Below are 20,432 nucleotides of genomic sequence, written 5' to 3'. Positions count from 1 at the left end.
TAGAACACAGTGCTTCAAGGTTTATTTGTACTAAAATCTTTAAGAATATTCTGTCAGAGCTTTTGCTTTTCTTCTGGTGGTCTGAAATACGTTAGTAAGCCTGATGATAAGGAAGATTGACAAATATGTTGACTCAAACTACGAAGTTTTCTAAAAGCAAATAGAGAATAGTGATAATGATCTGCAGTATTGCCACAGATAGGTGAAAATCTATTAATCTCAGGATGTTACCCATGTACCAGGTTTTTTGAAACCAGATATACTTTTGTTATGTTAAATTAAGCAAAGTAAAACTGTATTTGGTCAGAGGCATTCTGAGAGACTTATAACTCAGTCAGTTACCATGTTCTTTTTCCCTCAGGGGAAAGTTGGGGGCATGCTGCTACAATACGACTAATCTTTCATTGGGACCAGAAGCGAAGGTCAGTATAGAAATAAGTTAAAAATTCTGAGTATTGGGTTAATTACACTGAACATTTATCAGTTTCTTAGAGCTAGTCCAGTGGATGAGATCTGCAGTGCCCCATGAACTAAAGCTTTTGTTGCCTTCATTACCTAGAGCAAACATAGAAACATGTTGTTATACTGCACATTTAACTGCCTAGGAAATTCTTCGGAATATTGAAATGATGGGGTGCTCCTGAAATAAGTAGGTGGCCAAAGAATGCTACCTTCTAAAGCTCTTTGAAATCAAGTACCATTTATTAACCATGCAGAGGGAGGTAGGTACTCTGTGTTCCTGGAAGGGATTGAAAGAAGAGTAAAATCAGAACAAAAGGAAAACTTTTGAGGTTAGCTTTAGGTTATGTGGAAAATAGGATGGTTTTTCTTAGTTTGTTAATATATTTCCTGTGTGAAATTGTGTCTGTTTTTGTTTTCTTTTATATTTTCCTGTCCTACTTTTATTATCCAGTTACTTACTTGCCTTTCACAAGTGTTGTTCTTTAAAATAAAACTGTGGCAGCATGAAACCTTTGTTTTTAAAGCTGCTGAGCAAGTGAACAAACCACCTTTCATTTTTTTTAAATAGGCAATTGAAAGCCGTGGAGTCTTTTATTCTATACTTCTAGAAATGTCAGATTTATGCCAACATCTCTGCTTTGAAGTTAATTGGTATAACCTAGAGAACTTGGTTTGGAAATACTCCAATAAAATAGGGAAATTGAGACAGCATGTGGGCAAAAATGGAAAAAAGGATTGCTTAAAGACATATTGGGTCTGGTCAGAGATACTATCTATTTCTTTTTCTGCATTTCTTCATTCTTGTACAAAGTGAAAAAAATCAAGCCTGACCAAGTTAGGTTTTACTGACCCTGAGCTCATAGCTGACCCTATTATATTTGTATACATCTTTTATAACTAGTTCATGCAGTTTGTGTCTCTTTTAAAGCTGGCATTTCCAAAGACCTCAGGTAACTTTTTTTCCCCATAATACATAGTGCTTTACATTCAACTCCCATCCCTCCAATTCTGTAAATAAGTCATTGTGTACTGGATTCACAAAAGCAATTCTTTTCTCAGCAACAAACCGTATTGTAAAGATTGGCAGCAGTTCTCCAGATGAGAGTCTTTTGAACATATCGCTTATATTTTCCCAGATTTAGGTTTCTGGAAAGCACATACCACTATTTAAGTGTTATTAGAAGTTCCCCTTGAGCTAGTATACAGTAGTAGTCTTCCACTATTATTCTAGTATTACATACTCACTAATAGAATACATCTAAGAAGTGAGAAAAATAATAGGAGCAGAGAAAGATGTTTCTTTCATCTTTTTATGCATTCGTCAGAAGGAGAAGTTTGCTGCCTTTGTCAAATTCTAGAAGTTAGCATTGGTTAGGCACCCATGAGATCAGAAAATCATCCTTACTTTCTTAAGAGTTAACCATTTTATGACTTCAGCTTCTTACTAATCTTTCCCAAGAAATTGGTGGCGTAGAACACTGACATTGAATAGATAGATTTAGGGGAAATGTGCTGTTCTATGAATTTTTACCTGTATTCCATACTGTCATTTTAATAAGTGCTTGCTTGTGCTAGGTATTTAACTGGGCACCTTGTATACAACATTTCATATAATCCCTTCAATAGCTATTTAAAAAAAATTAAATATAGTTGATATACCCTATTATGGAAGTTACAGGTATACAGTATAGTGATTCACAATTTTTAAAGGTTATGCTCCATTTATAGTTATTATAAAATATTGGCTATATTTGCTGTGTTGTACAGTGTATCCTTGTAGCTTATTTTATACATAGTAGTTTGTACCTCTTAATCCCCTACTCCTGTATTGCCCCCTCCTTCTCCCCACTGGTAACCACTAATTTATTCTCTATATCTGTGAGTCCTTCAATAACTCTTAGAAAACGCTGTACCAATTATCACTAGCAGTGAGAAGATCAAGGCACAGAAAGATTAAAAAGTAGTAAATAATAGCTACCATTTTTTGAATATTTATTAACTGTTCTTTATTATGCTAAGTGCTCTGTGTATGTATATATATAATTTCATTTTATTTTCCAAATAACTATGAAATAGGTAGTAGTATCCACATTTTTTAGCTGACTTTATAATAGAGTCCATTCCTTTTCTCCTATAATTGCTGTTTCTAGAATGTTATTATATTATTGCATTGATTGCCAGCGAATCTGAAGGTGTAGCTCTTATCCTCCTTTTTAGGTAAAAACCTTTTTCTCCAAACTGCTTTTTTTCCTAGGCTGTAGATATATGATAAGTAATGTACATACTTTATAGAATCAGAATAAGTTGACCTCGTTTAATAAAATCAACATAGTTTTGTTCTTCATTGTTTGAAATCTGATATCTTTAAGTTATTAAAGTTGTATGAAATCTTGTATGTGTTTTAAAATTTAGTTTATCTTGAAAGGATGGAAATAGAAACTCATGCTGGGGGAAAATAGTTATAAAAATGAACACTTATAGTTTGAGCAGAAAACTAAAGACCTTGACTAGGCAAATTTACATGGAGAATTGAATTTAAGTGTTCCGCCTCATGCCCCAGTCCCTATCTTCACTAGAAACGCCTGATTTTTACCCTTTGATTAATAATGGAATAACATTCCAATAGTTATTAAGAAAATACTTTTGTCTCTGTCCGGTATGTTGTGTGGGTTTTCCTCCAGTTTGCATATTCATGATAAGATGAGGCCAAGATTGTTCAGAATTATACCACTGTTTGCCAAGGAGATCTGGTGGTAGAGTGGAGTAATACATCAACACCCCCGCGCAGTGTTTCATATGTGTCTCAGTTTTAAAGCACAAATTGTGCTTCTGTCTTGTTTTTTCCTGACCTAAACTATGTAGTTCAGCCATATGTTAAGCTTCATCTCAGCTGGGGCCATGAGCCAAGTGATTCTTTGGTTTAGTTTGTTGTTTAAAAAGATCTCTTGAGGGCTTCCCTGGTGACGCAGTGGTTGAGAGTCCGCCTGCCGATGCAGGGGACACGGGTTCGTGCCCCGGTCCAGGAAGATCCCATATGCCGCGGAGTGGCTGGGCCTGTGGGCCATGGCCGCTGAGCCTGCGCATCCGGAGCCTATGCTCCGCAACGGGAGAGGCCACAGCAGTGAGAGGCCCGCGTACCACAAAAAAAAAAAAATCTCTTGAGATGCAGACGTGAAATATAAATTTTATTTTTACCTAGAAATTTGAGGAAGATTTTCAACCTTAATACTTAATGCCCATTTGATGTTAGGATTATTAATAAACATATAAATGCTTCTTAAAATCTTATTTGCTTTTTAATAATTTTCTCAGAGAAGTTGGATGTACTGGGTACCTTTTTGGACATATGGTGATATGAGGTGATTTAGATACTACTTTTTCAGAAGGTTAGCTAATTTTTGTTTCATTGAATCAAAAAGTGTGATTTTTTGGGGGGGGCTTCCCTGGTGGCGCAGTGGTTGAGAGCCCGCCTGCCAATGCAGGGGACACGGGTTCGTGCCCCGGTCCGGGAAGATCCCACATGCCGCGGAGCGGCTGGGCCCGTGAGCCATGGCCGCTGAGCCTGCGCGTCCGGAGCCTGTGCTCCGCAACGGGAGAGACCACAACAGTGAGAGGCCCGCGTACCGCAAAACAAACAAACAAAAACAAAAGTGTGATTTTTTTAATAAGATAGATTTAAATACTCCATGCCTCTATTTTTTCTGTTTTATTTTGCGTTAAAGATAGACCATCAGCCCTAAAGCATTGTAAAAGTTGATGATTTCACTCCCTAACACAATTATTCTTATATTACATATTACTTAACAGTTATTTTATTTATGCAGACAGTTGCAATTACAAAGATATGACATTTTGGATTCTTCTATTCTCATCCTGACAGAACAAACCTAAAAGCTAATGGATGATGGTCTCTGATTGCTTCTCTTTTGAATTATGCCTGAGTAGGGGCCAATTTCAAAATTAAGAGAGTACCATCATAAACCAAGATGTCTTTTTGAATTATTTTTGAAAACAAATCAACATTATATGACATTTAAAGAAATGATCCGTTTAACTCTGAGAGGCTATGATTTTTCTCGAAGTTAGAATCCTTATTTTGTACAGTTATATCAGTTGTTTAAAATTGTGGTAAAGTAGGGAATTCCTTGGCGTCCAATGGTTAGGACTGCACTTCCACTGTAGGGGGGCACAGGTTCGATCCCTGCTCAGGGAACTAAGATCCTGCATTCTGCGTGCTGCGGCCAAAAAAAAAATTGTGGTAAAGTATATGTAACAAAGAATTTACCATTTTAACCATTTAAGTGTACGATTCTGTGGCGTGAAGTACATTCATATTATTTTACAGTCATCACCACCATCCATCTCCAGACCTTTTTCATCTTCCCAAACTGAAACTCCATGCTTATTAAATACTAATTCCCCATCCTCCCCTCCTACCAGCCCCTGGGAACCACCATTCTACCTTCTGTCTCTATGAATTTGACTGCTCTAGGCACCTCATATAAGCAGAAGCATACAATATTGGTCCTTTTGTGACTGGCTTTATTTGACTTAGCGTAAAGTCTTTAAGGTTCATTGTAGCATATGTCAGAATTCCTTTCCTTTTTAAGACTGAGCAATATTCCATGGTATGTATATACCACCTTTTGTTTATCCATTCATTCATCTGTCAGGCACTTGGGTTGCTTCTACCTTTTAGCTATTGTGAATAAATTATATCAGTTTTAAAGTAATTTTTAAAAGACACTTTAAAAGTTTTTGCTTAGGGACTTCCCTGGCGGTCCAGTGATTAAGACCCCATGCTTCCACTGCAGGGGGCGCGGGTTTGATCCCTGGTCAGGGAACTAAGATCCCACATGCCACATGGTGCGGCCAAAAAACAAAAAATTTTTTTTCTTATACAGTTAACCAGTGAACAACAAGGGTTTGAATTGCATGGGTCTACTTATAGGCAGATATTTTTCAATAAATGTAGTATCTGTATTTTCATTTTACAGATCTTTTAAGTGTGGGGAAGAGTTTTTTTGTGTTCAATTGGAGATTAGAGTATGTGGAGTTAAAAGAGCTAGGGTTTGAGTCCTGATTCTATCTAAACTGTTTCAGCTTCCTGCCCTTGGGTGACTCATTTATCAATTCCTTTGTTTTTGAAGCAGAGTATTTGGATTTTGGACTGCACAGGGTTGGTGCCCCTAACCCCTGCATTGTTCAAGGGTCATCTGTATTTGTTGCTGTTACGGTATTTGAGCATAGTTAATAAGAGTTTAGAATTTTATTTCTCAACTGCTTTCAGCTTTCAGTTTTATATTATTTACTTTGTAGAGTACACAATAAAATCATACCTAAACAGACCTTGTCCTGTTTTGACAGCGATTTTTCTGAACATAAGCATTTTGAAAGAATGTGTTTTCCTAGATTATTTGTATTAGTATAATATGAGTATGTGTTCCTCATTTAAATACCAAGAAATTGTCTTAATAATTCCATTATAACACGTAAAAAAATACACAAGTACTGTAGAAAATTTGAAAGATGTAGATAACTAAACAAAAAAACAACTTTTACCTTGTAACAACAACTTAACTTTTTGATTGTAGTTTTTTTTGGTTTTGTTTGTTTTAATATTTATTTATTTATTTTGGCTGCGCCAGATCTTAGTTGCAGCATGCATGTGGGATCTAGTTCCCCGACCAGGGATCGAACGCAGACCCCCTGCATTGGGAGCATGGAGTCTTACCCACTGGACCACCAGGGAAGTCCCTTTGATTGTAGTCTTTTAGTAATTTTTCTGTATAATGTATATGTACAAACATTCATAAATGTGGGCTCATACAGTATAACTTATACTTCATATATTATTAATATTTTCCAATCTCATTAAATATTTTCTTCCACTTTATTTTCTTAAGTGTAAATAGCATCTTGTCATGTATAAAATAATTTATTTGAATCAGTCATTGGCCTTTTTGGTTGTTTTAAAATTTCACTTATGTAAACAAATCTATTGTGGGTTTTTTTGTTTTTTTTAAATTTATTTTTATTTTTATTTTATTTTTGGCTATGTTGGGTCTTTGTTGCTGCACGCGGGCTTTCCCTGGTTGCGGCGAGCGGGGGCTATTCTTCGTTGCAGTGCGCGGGCTTCTCACTGCAGTGGAGCCTGGGCTCTAGGCGCGTGGGCTTCAGTAGTTGTGGCACATGGGCTCTGTAGTTGTGGCTCGCGGCTGTAGAGCACAGGCTCAGTAGTTGTGGCGCATGGGCTTATTTGCTCCGCGGCATGTGGGATCTTCCCAGACCAAGGCTCGAACCCATGTCCCCTGCATTGGCAGGCGGATCCTTAACCACTGTGCCACCGGGGAAGCCCGTATTGTTATTATATGTAATAATTATTACATGTATATATATAGCTCTTGTTTTAAGGGAGTATTTTTGATATTTCTTTGCTTTCTGTGTTCTTAGCGAACAAAATAATAGAATTATAGTAAAAAGCTATGAATTTAAATTATGAAATCAGTCGTCTGAACTAATTAATTAAGATCATGTGTTTGTGTATATTTATTCTTTTTCTCTAAGCAGGTTGGCAACATTGTACAAATCACCAAGCCAGAAGGATGCTACAGTACTATTTCAAATCACAGTCAGTATTATTTGGTTAGAGTGGGATTTTGGTGTTAGTGGGCAGTAATTATCTCAAGAGAGCATTTACAAATTGCTTCTGTTAACTTCTGTAGGCAGCAAGCATATTTGAGGACAGCTTTTGACGCTTAGAACATTATCCCCAAAATAGTAGTATATGTAAGAATTCTCTAGTCACAATTAAACTGAAATTTATTCTTAAGAACAGAGGAAATACTTATTTATAGGGGAGTGTGTTCCGTGCCATGTGTAATGTCAGGATATTAGATTTTTAAAGTGAAAGTCGTTAAAGATTTTCAGAAAAGAAAAAAATACCAGCATTACTCATTTTGATCTATCATAGTCATCAAATATATCCCACTTTTTTCTTTTTTTATTGAAGTATAGTTGATATGTAAAATTATATAAGTTACACGTGTACATTATAGTGATTCACAATTTTTAAAGGTTATACTCCATTTATAGTTATTGTAAAATACTGGCTATATTCCCCATGTTGTACAATAATATCCTGGTAGTTTATTTTATGCATAGTGTTGTAGTTTGTACATCTCAATCCCCTACCTCATTATTGCCCCTCCCCACTTTCCTCTTCCCACTGGTGACCACTAGTTTGTTCTCTGTATGTGTAAGTCTGCTTCTTTTTTGTTGTATTCACTAGTTTCTTGTTGTTTTTTTAGATTCCACATATAAGTGAAATATATCCCACTTTAAAGTGTTAATTTTCCAGTAATTTTACATCATAGAAAATAAATTTTTGGCTAAAATAATGCATATTTATCAATAGTGTTGAATCAGATATATTCTTAGTGTCTCATTTTTTAAGGACAAAAACAGAAATAGAAGGAGATTCTGAAACTGAATTATCTACTTAGTCTTTGCATTTAAAAGTGCATTTAAAGTATCTAATCGGGACATTTTATTTTAGAGTATTTATTTTTATTGGGGTATAGTTGTTTTACAATGTTGTGTTAGTTTCTATTGTACAGCGAAGTGGAGTTCCCTGTGCTATACAGCAGGTTCTCATTAGTTATCTGTTTTATACGTATTAGTGTATATATGTCAATCCCAATCTCCCAATTCATTAGAGTATTTAATTGTGAAAATATTTCTAAAGTACCTGAGTAATTAGTGCATGTTAATTCCTTTCACCTCTTCTAATAGAGCCACTGTCAAGTTTGTTAGGATTGACTTTTAGAGAATATTTTTATAATGTACTGTATTTCTGTGTATGTGTATGTATAAGTAAAGACATACACATACTCTAGATAAAAATTACCCTATTGTAGCCCTGGCTATCTTTGAGGTTTATCCTCTTCATTCACAGTGGTTGATAACTTCTATCCCAAGAATAAAGTAGCTCTTTTATCAATTACTTTAAAATATTTGGAAGACCAGTTGTTATTTTAGATGTTCTTAAAGCATACTTGTATATTTTTTCATTTTGCAGCCTCAGGGATTTAGAGATGCTGTTGTTGCTACTGCATGTTCATTGCAAACAGAAGGTTCATTGAATATCCGGAAGCGGTCACGGGACTCAGAGGAAGAAAAGGAATCCAAAGACTAGTCTCAGAGTATACATGTGTATTGATGCTGTGAGAGATGCAGTGCTTACAAGTAGTAGACTCGTTACTTTAGAATATAAACACTATGGCGTGAATGAATCCAGTCTATATTAAGTGAATGGTGAATGAATGGATCAGGTCTATATTAAGTGAAAACACTTAACAAATAGGATTCTCTGAAAGTTTTTCTAAACTAAGCAGTGTTCTACAGTTGTATTTAACCCTGTTTTCATTTTCAATAACATTCAGTAGAGATGATACAGTTATTGTATTTTGCAAATGTGGAAAGCTGATCGCTTGTGGCCAATCTGAATTTAATATTCAGACTGTTTTCTCCTCCTTTCTTTGCCAATTGCCTAGACATTTCTAGGAAGAAAAGATTTTTTTCACATTCCTATTGTGCTCTCCTCTTTAAATGTAGCTTTGATAATTCTTAAAAATGACATGTTTCCATTATGAAGAAAAGCCAGCACCATGAGTCAGCATATCATTACATTCAGTTTATGAGTAGGATACACATTTTGGATGACCAGTCTGATCTTAGTGACCCCGATCCTAAAATCTAAGTCATTTGTTCATTTTTTAATGTTATTTTGTAACATTAAAGGAAGGACTTTAGAGTTGTTATCCCATCTAGAACATTGACTGGAACATATATCTATGTTGTCAAGTTGATAAGCTCACAGTCATTTATTTCTATATTTTTGAAACATGGTGTGATCCAGTTCTAGGTGTATTGACATTTTTCCTTTGAATAATCTTAATACTGCTTGAATAAATTAAAAATTTGGATTCTTGAGTGGTTTCAAAATTTAAAAATGTTTTGGTACCTGGTTCTTAGTGCTTCTTAATTCATTTACAAAATTTACTTTAACTCCCAGTGGAAGAAAATTATTTAAGTAATTGAATATTATATACCGTGACAACCATATTTTCCAGACTTCAGTGACAGTTGGTATTTCCTGTCCCAGACTGAACACTAAATTCATAAAATTTAAAAAATGTAATTATTCTGTAATTGATTATACATAGACTAACCATAGTTGGCAAGGACTTTTTAAAGAATGAAAATAGGCACTGCTAACAATTATACCAGGACATAAATCAGGTCTGTCCCAGGCAAATCAGGCTTATGGTCATCCTAATTATGTAAGACTAATTTCAAATGACTACTTTAGTATAGGATAACTAATTGTAACTACCTTATTTTTGAGCACTTTAAGGCATATGGTTTTTTTTTTTTGTTTTTTTTTTTTTTGTGGTACGTGGGCCTCTCACTGTTGTGGCCTTTCCCGTTGCGGAGCACAGGCTCCAGACATGCAGGCTCAGCGGCCATGGCTCACGGGCCCAGCCGCTCCGCGGCATGTGGGATCTTCCCGGGCCGGGGCATGAACCCGCGTCCCCTGCATCGGCAGGCAGACTCTCAACCACTGCACCACCAGGGAAGCCCCATATGTTTTTATTATAATTAATGCAATCATTATAAAAAATTACCTGTCATTTTATATTCTATCTACTCAAATCATAACGTCAAGAGAGTAAGGGGGTTGTTAAGTGATAAATATCAGTGTTACCAGGCATCAGATACTGTTAAGAGATCATTTTATAAAGCATTATAACACTGTACTTTAAAAGAACTATGAGACCCCAAAATGGATTAAAGACCTAAATGTAAGGCCAGACACTATCAAACTCTTAGAGGAAAACATAGGCAGAACACTCTGACATAAATCACAAGATCCTTTTTGACTCACCTCCTAGAGAAATGGAAATAAACACAAAAATAAACAAATGGGACCTAATGAAACTTAAAAGCTTTTGCACAGTAAAGGAAACCATAAACAAGACAAAAAGACAACCCTCAGAATGGGAGAAAATATTTGCAAATGAAGCAACTGACAAAGAATTAATCTCCAAAATTTACAAGCAGCTCATGCAGCTCAATATCAAAAAAACAAACAACCCAATCCAAAAATGGGCAGAAGACCTAAATAAACATTTCTCCAAAGAAGATATACAGATTGCCAACAAACACATGAAAGAATGCTCAACATCATTAATCATTAGAGAAATGCAAATCAAAACTACAATGAGATATCATCTCACACCAGTCAGAATGGCCATCATCATCAAAAAATCTACAAACAATAAATGCTGGAGAGGGTGTGGAGAAAAGGGAGCCCTCTTGCACTGTTGGTGGGAATGTAAATTGATACAGCCACTATGGAGAACAGTATGGAGATTCCTTAAAAAACTAAAAATAGAACTACCATACGACCCAGCAATCCCACTACTGGGCATATACTCTGAGAAAACCATAATTCAAAAAGAGTCATGTACCAAAATGTTCATTGCAGCTCTATTTACAATAGCCAGGACATGGAAGCAACCTAAGTGTCCATCAACAGATGAATGGATAAAGAAGATGTGGCACGTATATACAATGGAATATTACTCAGCCATAAAAAGAAGTGAAATTGAGTTATGTGTAGTGAGGTGGATGGACCTAGAGTCTCATACGGAGTGAAGTAAGTCAGAAATACCATATGCTAACACATATATATGGAATCTAAGGGAAAAAAATGGTCATGGAGAACCGAGGGGCAAGACGTGAATAAAGACACAGACCTACTAGAGAATGGACTTGAGGATATGGGGAGGGGGAGGGGTAAGCTGGGACAAAGTGAGAGAGTGGCATGGACATATATACACTACCAAACGTAAAATAGATAGCTAGTGGGAAGCAGCCGCACAGCACAGAGAGATCAGCTCGGTGCTTTGTGACCACCTAGAGGGGTGGGAGGGAGGGAGACACGAGGGAAGAGAGATGGGAACATATGTATATGTATAACTGATTCACTTTGTTATAAAGCAGAAACCATTGTAAGGCAATTATATTCTAATAAAGATGTTAAAAAAAATGAGACCCTGAATATTGACAAAGCCAAGTGTATTTTTTTTTCAAGTGTATTTCTTTTTGTTGCAACTCTTTTTAAATAAAATTTTCATATAGCCTTTCAAAGTTGTGCTGCTGAAAAGATATTTATTTTTCTAGTTATAATATACACTTAGTCCGCTTGGGCTGCAGAAACAAAATACCATAGACTTACACAACAGAATTTTCTCATGGTATTTTCTCAGTGTCCCAGTATGGTCTGGTTCTGGTAAGGGCTGTCTTCCTTGCTTGCAGACAGCTGCCTTCTCACTGTTGGCTCACAAGGACTTTCCTAGGTGAATGCGCAGAGATAGAGACCGTTCTCTCTTCCTGTCTTATAAGACCACCAATCCTGTGAGAAATCCACCCTTATAACCTCATTTAACATTAATTACCTCCTAAAAGCCCTATCTCCAAATAGTCACATTGGAGGTAGGGCTTCAACATATGAATTTTGAGAGGACACATTTCAGTCCATAGCATTCTGCCGCTGGTCCCCGCAAATTCATGTCCTCACATGCAAAATACATTCTATCCCAACAGCCCCCAAAGTCTTAACTCATTCCAGCATCAACTCTAAAGTACAAAGTCTGATTAAAATAATCTCTAAATCAGATGCCAGTGAGATTCCAGGTACAGTTTTTTTTTTTTAATATTTATTTTTATTTGGTTGTGCTGGGTCTTAGTTGTGGCGTGTGAACTCTTAGTTGCGGCATACGTGTGGGATTTAGTTCCCTGACCAGGGATTGAACCCGGGCCGCCTGTGTTGGGAGTGGGGAAGTCCTCAGGTACAGTTCTTTCTGAGGCAGAATTCTTCTCCAGCTGTGAACCTGTGAAACCTGACAAGTCTTTCCGAAATACAATGGTAGGATAGACATTCTCATTCTAAAGGAAGAAATCAGAAGGAAAAATGGAGTGATGGGTCCCCAGGAAGTCCAAAACCTAGCCAGGCAAATTCCATTAGATCTTAAGGCTTGACATTAATCCTTTTTGGTTTGATACTCTGCCTTCCAGGCCCACTGGCATGGCAGCATCACCCCACAACTCTAGGTGGAGGTTCTGCCCCTGACCTCTGGCAGAGGCCATCTGGCCTGTTGAAAATGAGGTAGTATCCCTGATGACCTCTGAATGGCCTTCAGGGTCATTTTTCCCTCTTCTTGAAGAATAGCTGATGTTTGCAGCAAAATATCTCTCCAGTCCTTTCAAATCCAAGAAGTCGGTCAGCCTTCCTTCACTTTGTCCTGTCTCTATCCCCTTCAGTTCAAACTGGCATTGTTTTGGCTCTTATAATACCATAAGCTTTTTATGGAGTGATGATCCAGCCACACCCTTGATGTCCTCTTCAGAACATGCTGTCTAATTTGCAATATAGATAGGCTGAGAATTTTCCAAATTTTTAGGTTCCGGTTCCTTTTTGCTTAACAATTTCTTCATATATCTCATTTTGCATTTTACTATAAACAGGAGGAGCCAAGCCACTCCTTCAGTACTTCACTTAGAAACCTCAGCTAAATAGCCAGTTTCATTACTTGGAAGTTCTATCTTCCACAGAACACTAAATTCAGCCAGTTCTTTGCCACTTTATAACAAGGGTCACCTTTTCTCCAGTTTCCAATAACATGTTCCTCATTTCCATTTCAGATCTCACCAGAATCACCTTTAATACCCATATTTCTAGCATGCCACCTCCAAACTCTTCCAGCCTCCACCCATTACTGTTCCAAAGTTTCTTCCACATTTTTAGGTATTCCTTAAAGCAACACCCCGCTTCTCAATACTAAAATCTGTAGTAGTAGCTTGTGCTGCCGTGGCAAAATCCCATAGATTGGGTGGCTTAAAAGAAGTTTATTTTCTCACAGTTCTAGAGGCTAGAAGTCCAAGATAATGGTGCTAGCAGGTTGTTTCTGGTATAATAGGAGATCTCTTCCATGGCCTCTTCTCACTATGTTCTCACATGATGGTTAGAGATTGAGAGCATGAGTGAGCAAGCTTTCAGGTGTCTGTTCTTATAATGGTGCTAATTCTATCATAAGGACCCTGCTCTTCTGACCTCATTTAACCTTAATTACCTCCTAAAAGCCCTGTCACCAAGTATAATCACATTGGAGGTTAGAGAATAAGAATAACATAAGAACTTTGGGGAGACACAATTCAGTCTGTAACACTATAGGAAACAAAATACACATAAGTATAATTAAAAAAAATTATATAGTATTGTAACCTGCTTTTTAAAATTCTTAATATATCCTCATGTATTCCACATAACTAAATTTTTCTTTGACTTTTTAAAAAATAAATAAATTTATTTATTTATTTATGGCTGCATTGGGTTTTTGTTGCTCCGCGCGGGCTTTCTCTAGTTGCAGAGAGCGGGGGCTACTCTTCGTTGTGGTGCGCAGGCTTCTCGTTGCGGTGGCTTCTCGTGGAGCACGGGCTCTAGGCGCACGGGTTTCAGTAGTTGTGGTGTACGGGCTCAGTAGTTGTGGCTCATGGGCTCTAGAGCACAGGCTCAGTAGTTGTGGCGCACGGGCTTAGTTGGCTCCGCGGCATGTGGGATCTTCCTGGACCAAAGCTCGAACCCATGTCCCCTGCATTGGCAGGTGGATTCTTAACCACTGCGCCACCAGGGAAATCCCTCTGTGATAGTTTTTAATGGTTGTGCATACTCTTAAAACTTCTTTTTGGAGTTTTAGTTATTACTGTATTTTTAGTGTTATAAACAACACTTCTAATAAGCATGTAAGTTCCTTTTTAAAGAAATCGAAATTATGATTTGTATCATAATGTATGATTTGTATTAATTTCCTCTTGCTGCTTGTAATAAATTACTATAGGTTAGTGGCTTAAAAGAGCACAAGTCTGGGGAGTTCCCTGGCAGGCCAGTGGTTAGGACTTTGAACTCTTACTGCAGAGGGCCCGGGTTTGATCCCTGGTTGGGGAACTAAGATCCCAGAAGCCATGTGATGTGGTGCAGCCAAAAATAAAATAAAAATACAACAAGAACACAAGTCTGAAAGCAGTTTCAAAGGGCTAAAATCAAGGTGTCAGCAGGCCTGCATCCTCCTGGAGGGTCTTTGGGAAAATGTTTCGTTGCTTTTTCTAGCTTCTAGAAACTGCCTGCATTCCTTGGTTCATAGCCCATCTTCAAAGACTGCAGCGTAGCATCCTCCAGTCTCTCTCTTTCTATGTTTCCATCACCTTTTTCTCACTCTCCTCCTGCCCTCCCTTTAAAAGGACACTTGGGATTACATTTAGGGCCCAGTCAGATAATCCAGGATAATATCCCCATCTTGAGGTCTTAATTTAATCATATCTGCAAAGTCCCTTTCGCATGTAAATTAGGATTCACAAATTTCGAGGATTAGGATGGAAACGTTTTGGGGAAGCCACTATTCAGCCCCTCAAATCATGTGGCAACATGATTCAAGAAATAATGATCTTTGGGTAATTCATATGTAATATGCACATTAAAGTTCAAAAAGCACTGGGACAGATATTCTACCATTTTTCAACTTTTCATAGATGGTTATTCCCATTTATGAAACAGAAAGAAAAAAGAGGATAGTTCCTTAGCTTTTTGCAAGCTTTATTTTTAAGGAGTATATTTTTTCTTAATTATAAAATATGTAGAACAGGCATACCTCAGAAATAGTGTGGTTTGGTACCAGGCCACTGCAATAAAGCAAATATTAAAGCAAGTCACACAAAATTTTTTGGTTTCCCAGTACATACAAAAGTTTTGTTTATACCATACTGTAGTTTATTAAGTGTGCAGTAGCATTATGTCTAAAAAAAAAGTACACACCTTAATTAAAAATACTTTATTGCCTAAAAATACTTTATTGCTAAAAACTGCAAGCTTTCTTTTTTTTAAAATATAGCACTCTTTTTATATATATATTTTTTAATTTATTTATTTTTGGCTGCGTTGAGTCTTTGTTGCGGCGCACGGGCTCCAGAGCGCGTGGGCTCTGTATTTGCAGCACGCGGGCTTAGTTGCCTTGTGGTACGTGGGATCTTAGTTCCCTGACTAGGGATCAAACCTGCGTCCCCTGCATTGGAAGGTGGATTCTTAACCACTGGACCACGAGGGAAGTCCCTAAAAGCTGCAAGCTTTCAACGAGCCATAATCTTCTTGCAAGAGTAACAACAAAGATCGTTGATCACAGATCAACATAACAAATATAACAATAATGAAGTTTGAAATATTGCAAGAATTACTAAAAATGTGACACAGAGACATGAAATGAGCAAATACTGTTGGGAAAATGGCGCAATAAACTTGCTCAGTAAAGGGTTGTCACAAACCTTCAGTTTGTAAAAAATAATATCTGTGAAGCAAAATAAAATGAGATATGCCTGTAATTTTTAAAACATGCAGACACTTTTTAAAAGTAATTCTTCCTTGGTTTTACAAACATTTTATCCTTTATTGAAACTGTATTTTTTCCCAACGTATTATCACTTTTAGCTTCAATTTTGGAGATATGTAACACAAAATATATAGTGCCTTATGATTTTGAGACACTTTTACATCATTTAATTTGATCTTTCTAGCAACTCTGTCAGTTAGGTGTGATAGGCTGGCCTGTATGCTTTCATTCTTTTCATCTATCCATCCCTCCATCCCTCCATCAATCCATCCATCCATCTACTGCGTAACACATACACATTTAACAACGGCTTGTATGAATAAATATTTCCAATAAGATTTAGAACCTTTGGTCATGCATAGGATGGTGTTTCTGAACATTTTTTATTATAAAATAAATATAGGTAATTTAATAGTGGTCTTTAAAATTTTTTTTTTAAGATTGCGATAAAATAGTACTTAAAATTTGCCATTTTAACCATTTTTAAGTGTATAATTCAGTGACATTTTTAATTGTTGTAGGACCATCTCCACTATTTTATTTATTTTTTGGGGGTGTGTGTTGGGTCTTCGATGCTGCACGTGGGCTTTTTCTAGTTGCGGCCAGCAGGGGCTACTCTTCGTTGCGATGCACAGGCTTTTCATTGCAGTGGTTTCTCTTGTTGTGGATCATGGGCTCTAGGCGCGCAGGCTTCAGTATTTGTGGTGCATGGACTCAGTAGTTGTGGCACATGGGCTTAGTTGCTCCGCAGCATGTGGGATCTTCCTGACCAGAGATTGAACCCGTGTCCCCTGCATTGGCAGGCGGATTCTTTACCACTGTGCCACCAGGGAAGTCCCTCCAGTATTTTAAAAACTTTTCATCACCCCAAACAGAGACTCTGTACCCATTAAGCAATAACTCTTCATTATTTCCTCCACCAGCTCCTGGTAATCTCTACTCTACTTTCTATTTCTATGAATTTGCTTATCATATATATTTCATATAAGTGATAAGACTCATACAATGTTTTTCCTTTTGTGTCTGGCTTATTTCGCTTAGCATAATGTTTTCAAGGTTCATCCATGTTGTAGCATGTAGAAGAACTTCAGTCCTTTTTATGCCTATGTAATATTCCATTGTGTGTATATACCACATTTTGCTTATCCATTCATCTGTTGATAGACATTTGGGTGTTTCTAATAGTGTTTTAATATAACTGTATATGAGTAAACTTTTTGTTTCTTGAAACTTTTATTGATTTTTATTTATCAAGTTTGGGACAGTTAATTTGTCTTTGGAATATTTTCAAGCTATTCCTAGTAGCTTAAATTTTAACCCTAATAGACTTATTTTCATTTCCCAGATCAGCTATTTTAATTTTCTCTCCAATTACTGTATTTTGTTTTTCTTGTTAATAATGTTCTTACTAAAATGTTTACAACTAGTTACCAGTGATAAAATTAAAATAAAATGTGGTAGAGAGAAGATAGGACTAGAGTCAGAAGACCTGGATCCTAATTCCAGCCGAGACATTAATAAGCCATGTCAATTTAAACACCTTTATTTTCTCATGCCCTTCTCTTATAAAATTTATAAAATAAGATAGGACTGAGAGGAGCTTCAAGATGGCGAAAGAGTAAGACGTAGAGATCACCTTCCTCTCCACAAATACATCAGAAATATATCTACATGTGGAACAGCTCCTACAGAACACCTACTGAACGCTGGCAGAAGACCTCAGACCTCCCAAAAGGCAAGAAACTCCCCAGGTGCCTGGGTAGGGCAAAAGAAAAAAGAAAAAACAGACAAAAGAATAGGGACGGGACCTGCACCAGTGGGAGGGAGCCGTGAAGGAGGAAAGGTTTCCACACACTAGGAAGCCCCTTCGCGGGTGGAGACTGCGGGTGGCAGAGGGGGGAAGCTTTGGAGCCGTGGAGGAGAGCGCAGCAACAGGGGTGCGGAGGGCAAAGTGGAGAGATTCCCGCACAGAGGATCAGGGCCGACCAGCACTCACCAGCCCGAGAGGCTTGTCTGCTCACCCGCCGGGGCGGGCGGGTGTTGGGAGCTGAGGCTTGGGCTTCGGAGGTCGGACCCCAGGGAGAGGAGTGGGGTTGGCTGTGTGAACACAGCCTGAAGGGGGCTAGTGCGCCACAGCTAGCCAGGAGGGAGTCCAGGAAAAGTCTGGAACTGCTGAAGAGGCAAGAGACTTTTTCTTGCCTCTTTGTTTCCTGGTGCGCGAGGAGAGGGGATTAAGAACGCCGCTTAAAAGGAGCTCCGAGATGGGCGCGAGCTGCGGCTATCAGCGCGGACCCCAGAGACGGGCGTGGGACGCTAAGGCTGCTGCTGCCGCCACCAAGAAGCCTGTGTGCGAGCACAGGTCACTATCCACACTGCCCCTCCCGGGAGCCTGTGTAGCCCTGCCACTGCCAGGGTCCCGTGATCCAGGGACAACTTCCCAGGGAGAACGCACGGCGCCTTAGGCTGGTGCAATGTCATGCTGGCCTCTGCCGCCTAGGCTCGCCCCGCACTCTGTACCCCTCCGTCCCCCTGGCCTGAGTGAGCCAGAGCCCCCGAATCAGCTGCTCCTTTAACCCCATCCTGTCTGAGGGAAGAACAGACGCCCTCAGGCAACCTACACACAGAGGCGGGGCCAAATCCAAAACTGAACCCCAGGAGCTGTGCGAACGAAGAAGAGAAAGGGAAATTTCTCCCAGCAGCCTCAGGAGCAGCGGATTAAATCTCGAAAATCAACTTGATGTACCCTGTATCTGTGGAATACCTGAATAGACAACGAATCATCCCAAAATGAGGAGGTGGACTTTGGGAGCAAAGATATATATATTTTTTTCACTTTTTCTCTTTTTGTGAGTGTGTATGTGTATGCTTCTCTGTGTGATTTTGACTGTATAGCTTTGCTTTTACCATTTGTCCTAAGGTTCTGCCTGTATGTTTTTTTTGTTTTGGTTTGGCTTTTTTTACTTCTTAAAATTTTTTTCTTAATAATTATTTTTTATTTTGTTTTACTTTATCTTCTTTCTTTCTTTCTTTCCTTCTATATTTTTCTCCCTTTTATTCTGAGCCATGTGGATGACAGGCTCTTGGTGCTCTAGCCAGGCGTCAGGGCTGTGATTCTGAGGTGGGAGAGCCAAGTTCAGACACTGGTCCACAAGAGACCTCCCAACTCCACGTAATATCAAATGGCGAAAATCTCCCAGAGATCCCCATCTCAATGCCAAGACCCAACTTCACTCAACGACCAGCAAGCTGCAGTGCTGGACACTCTATGCCAAACAGCTAGCAAGACAGGAACAGTGTACGAAAGGGAGACCCCAAACACAGTAAGTTAAGCAAAATGAGAAGACAGAAAAACACACAGCAGATGAAGGAGCAAGGCAAAAACCCACCAGACCTAACAAAGGAAGAGGAAATAGGCAGTCTACCTGAAAAAGAATTCAGAATAATGATAGTAAAGATGATCCAAAATCTTGGAAATAGAATAGAGAAAATGCAAGAAACATTTAACAAGGGCCTAGAAGAACTAAAGAGCAAACAAACAGTGATGAAGAACACAATAAGTGAAATTAAAAATGCTCTAGAAGGGATCAATAGCAGAATAACTGAGGCAGCAGAACGGATAAGTGACCTGGAAGATAAAATAGTGGAAATAACTACTGCAGAGCAGAATAAAGAAAAAAGAATTAAAAGAATTGAGGACAGTCTCAGAGACCTCTGGGACAACATTAAACACACCAACATTTGAATTATAGGGGTGCCAGAAGAAGAAGAGAAAAAGAAAGGGACTGAGAAAATATTTGAAGAGATTATAGTTGAAAACTTCCCTAATATGGGAAAGGAAATAGTTAATCAAGTCCAGGAAGCAAAGAGAGTCCCATACAGGATAAATCCAAGGAGAAACTTGCCAAGACACATATTAATCAAACTCTCAAAAATTAAATACAAAGAACAAATATTAAAAGCAGCAAGGGAAAAACAACAAATAACACACAAGGGAATGCCCATAAGGTTAACAGCTGGTCTTTCAGCAGAAACTCAGCAAGCCAGAAGGGAGTGACAGGACATATTTAAAGTGATGAAGGAGAAAAACCTACAACCAAGATTACTCTACCCAGCAAGGATCTCATTCAGATTTGACAGAGAAATTAAAAGCTTTACAGACAAGCAAAAGCTAAGAGAATTCAGCACCACCATGGAGAACAGTATGGAGGTGCCTTAAAAAACTAAAAATAGAACTACCATATGACCCAGTAATCCCACTACTGGGCAAATACCCTGAGAAAACCATAATTCAAAAAGAGTCATGTACCAAAATGTTCATTGCAGCTCTATTTACAATAGACAGGACATGGAAGCAACCTAAGTGTCCATCAACAGATGAATGGATAAAGAAGATGTGGCACATATATACAATGGAATATTACTCAGCCATAAAAGGAAATGAAATTGAGTTATCTGTAGTGAGGTGGA

The 20,432-nt window shown here is 38.1% G+C and overlaps 1 protein-coding gene across 2 annotated transcripts in view; it reads left to right on the top strand.

Moving 5' to 3' along the window:
- The window catches only part of RAD51C (RAD51 paralog C), a 32,527-nt gene extending 21,970 nt beyond the window's left edge, over positions 1 to 10,557 (top strand). Inside the window, exons 7-9 of one of the 2 annotated variants that reach the window (XM_082679998.1) lie at positions 362 to 422; positions 7,033 to 7,093; positions 8,543 to 10,557. In XM_082679998.1, the coding sequence (XP_082536124.1) occupies positions 362 to 422; positions 7,033 to 7,093; positions 8,543 to 8,659 (239 nt within the window). In that variant the 3' untranslated portion in view covers positions 8,660 to 10,557. Of the gene's footprint in view, positions 1 to 361; positions 423 to 7,029; positions 7,094 to 8,542 lie in introns of both variants that reach the window. The other variant, XM_082679997.1, reaches the window with a different exon arrangement.
- The last annotated feature ends 9,875 nt before the right edge of the window (positions 10,558 to 20,432 follow it).

The sequence above is a fragment of the Grampus griseus genome (assembly GCF_964374135.1).
Source record: "Grampus griseus genome assembly, chromosome: 20".
NCBI lineage: Eukaryota > Metazoa > Chordata > Mammalia > Artiodactyla > Delphinidae > Grampus > Grampus griseus.
The sequence above is the reverse complement of the archived record's forward strand: the minus strand, read 5'-3'. Positions and strand labels throughout refer to the sequence as shown.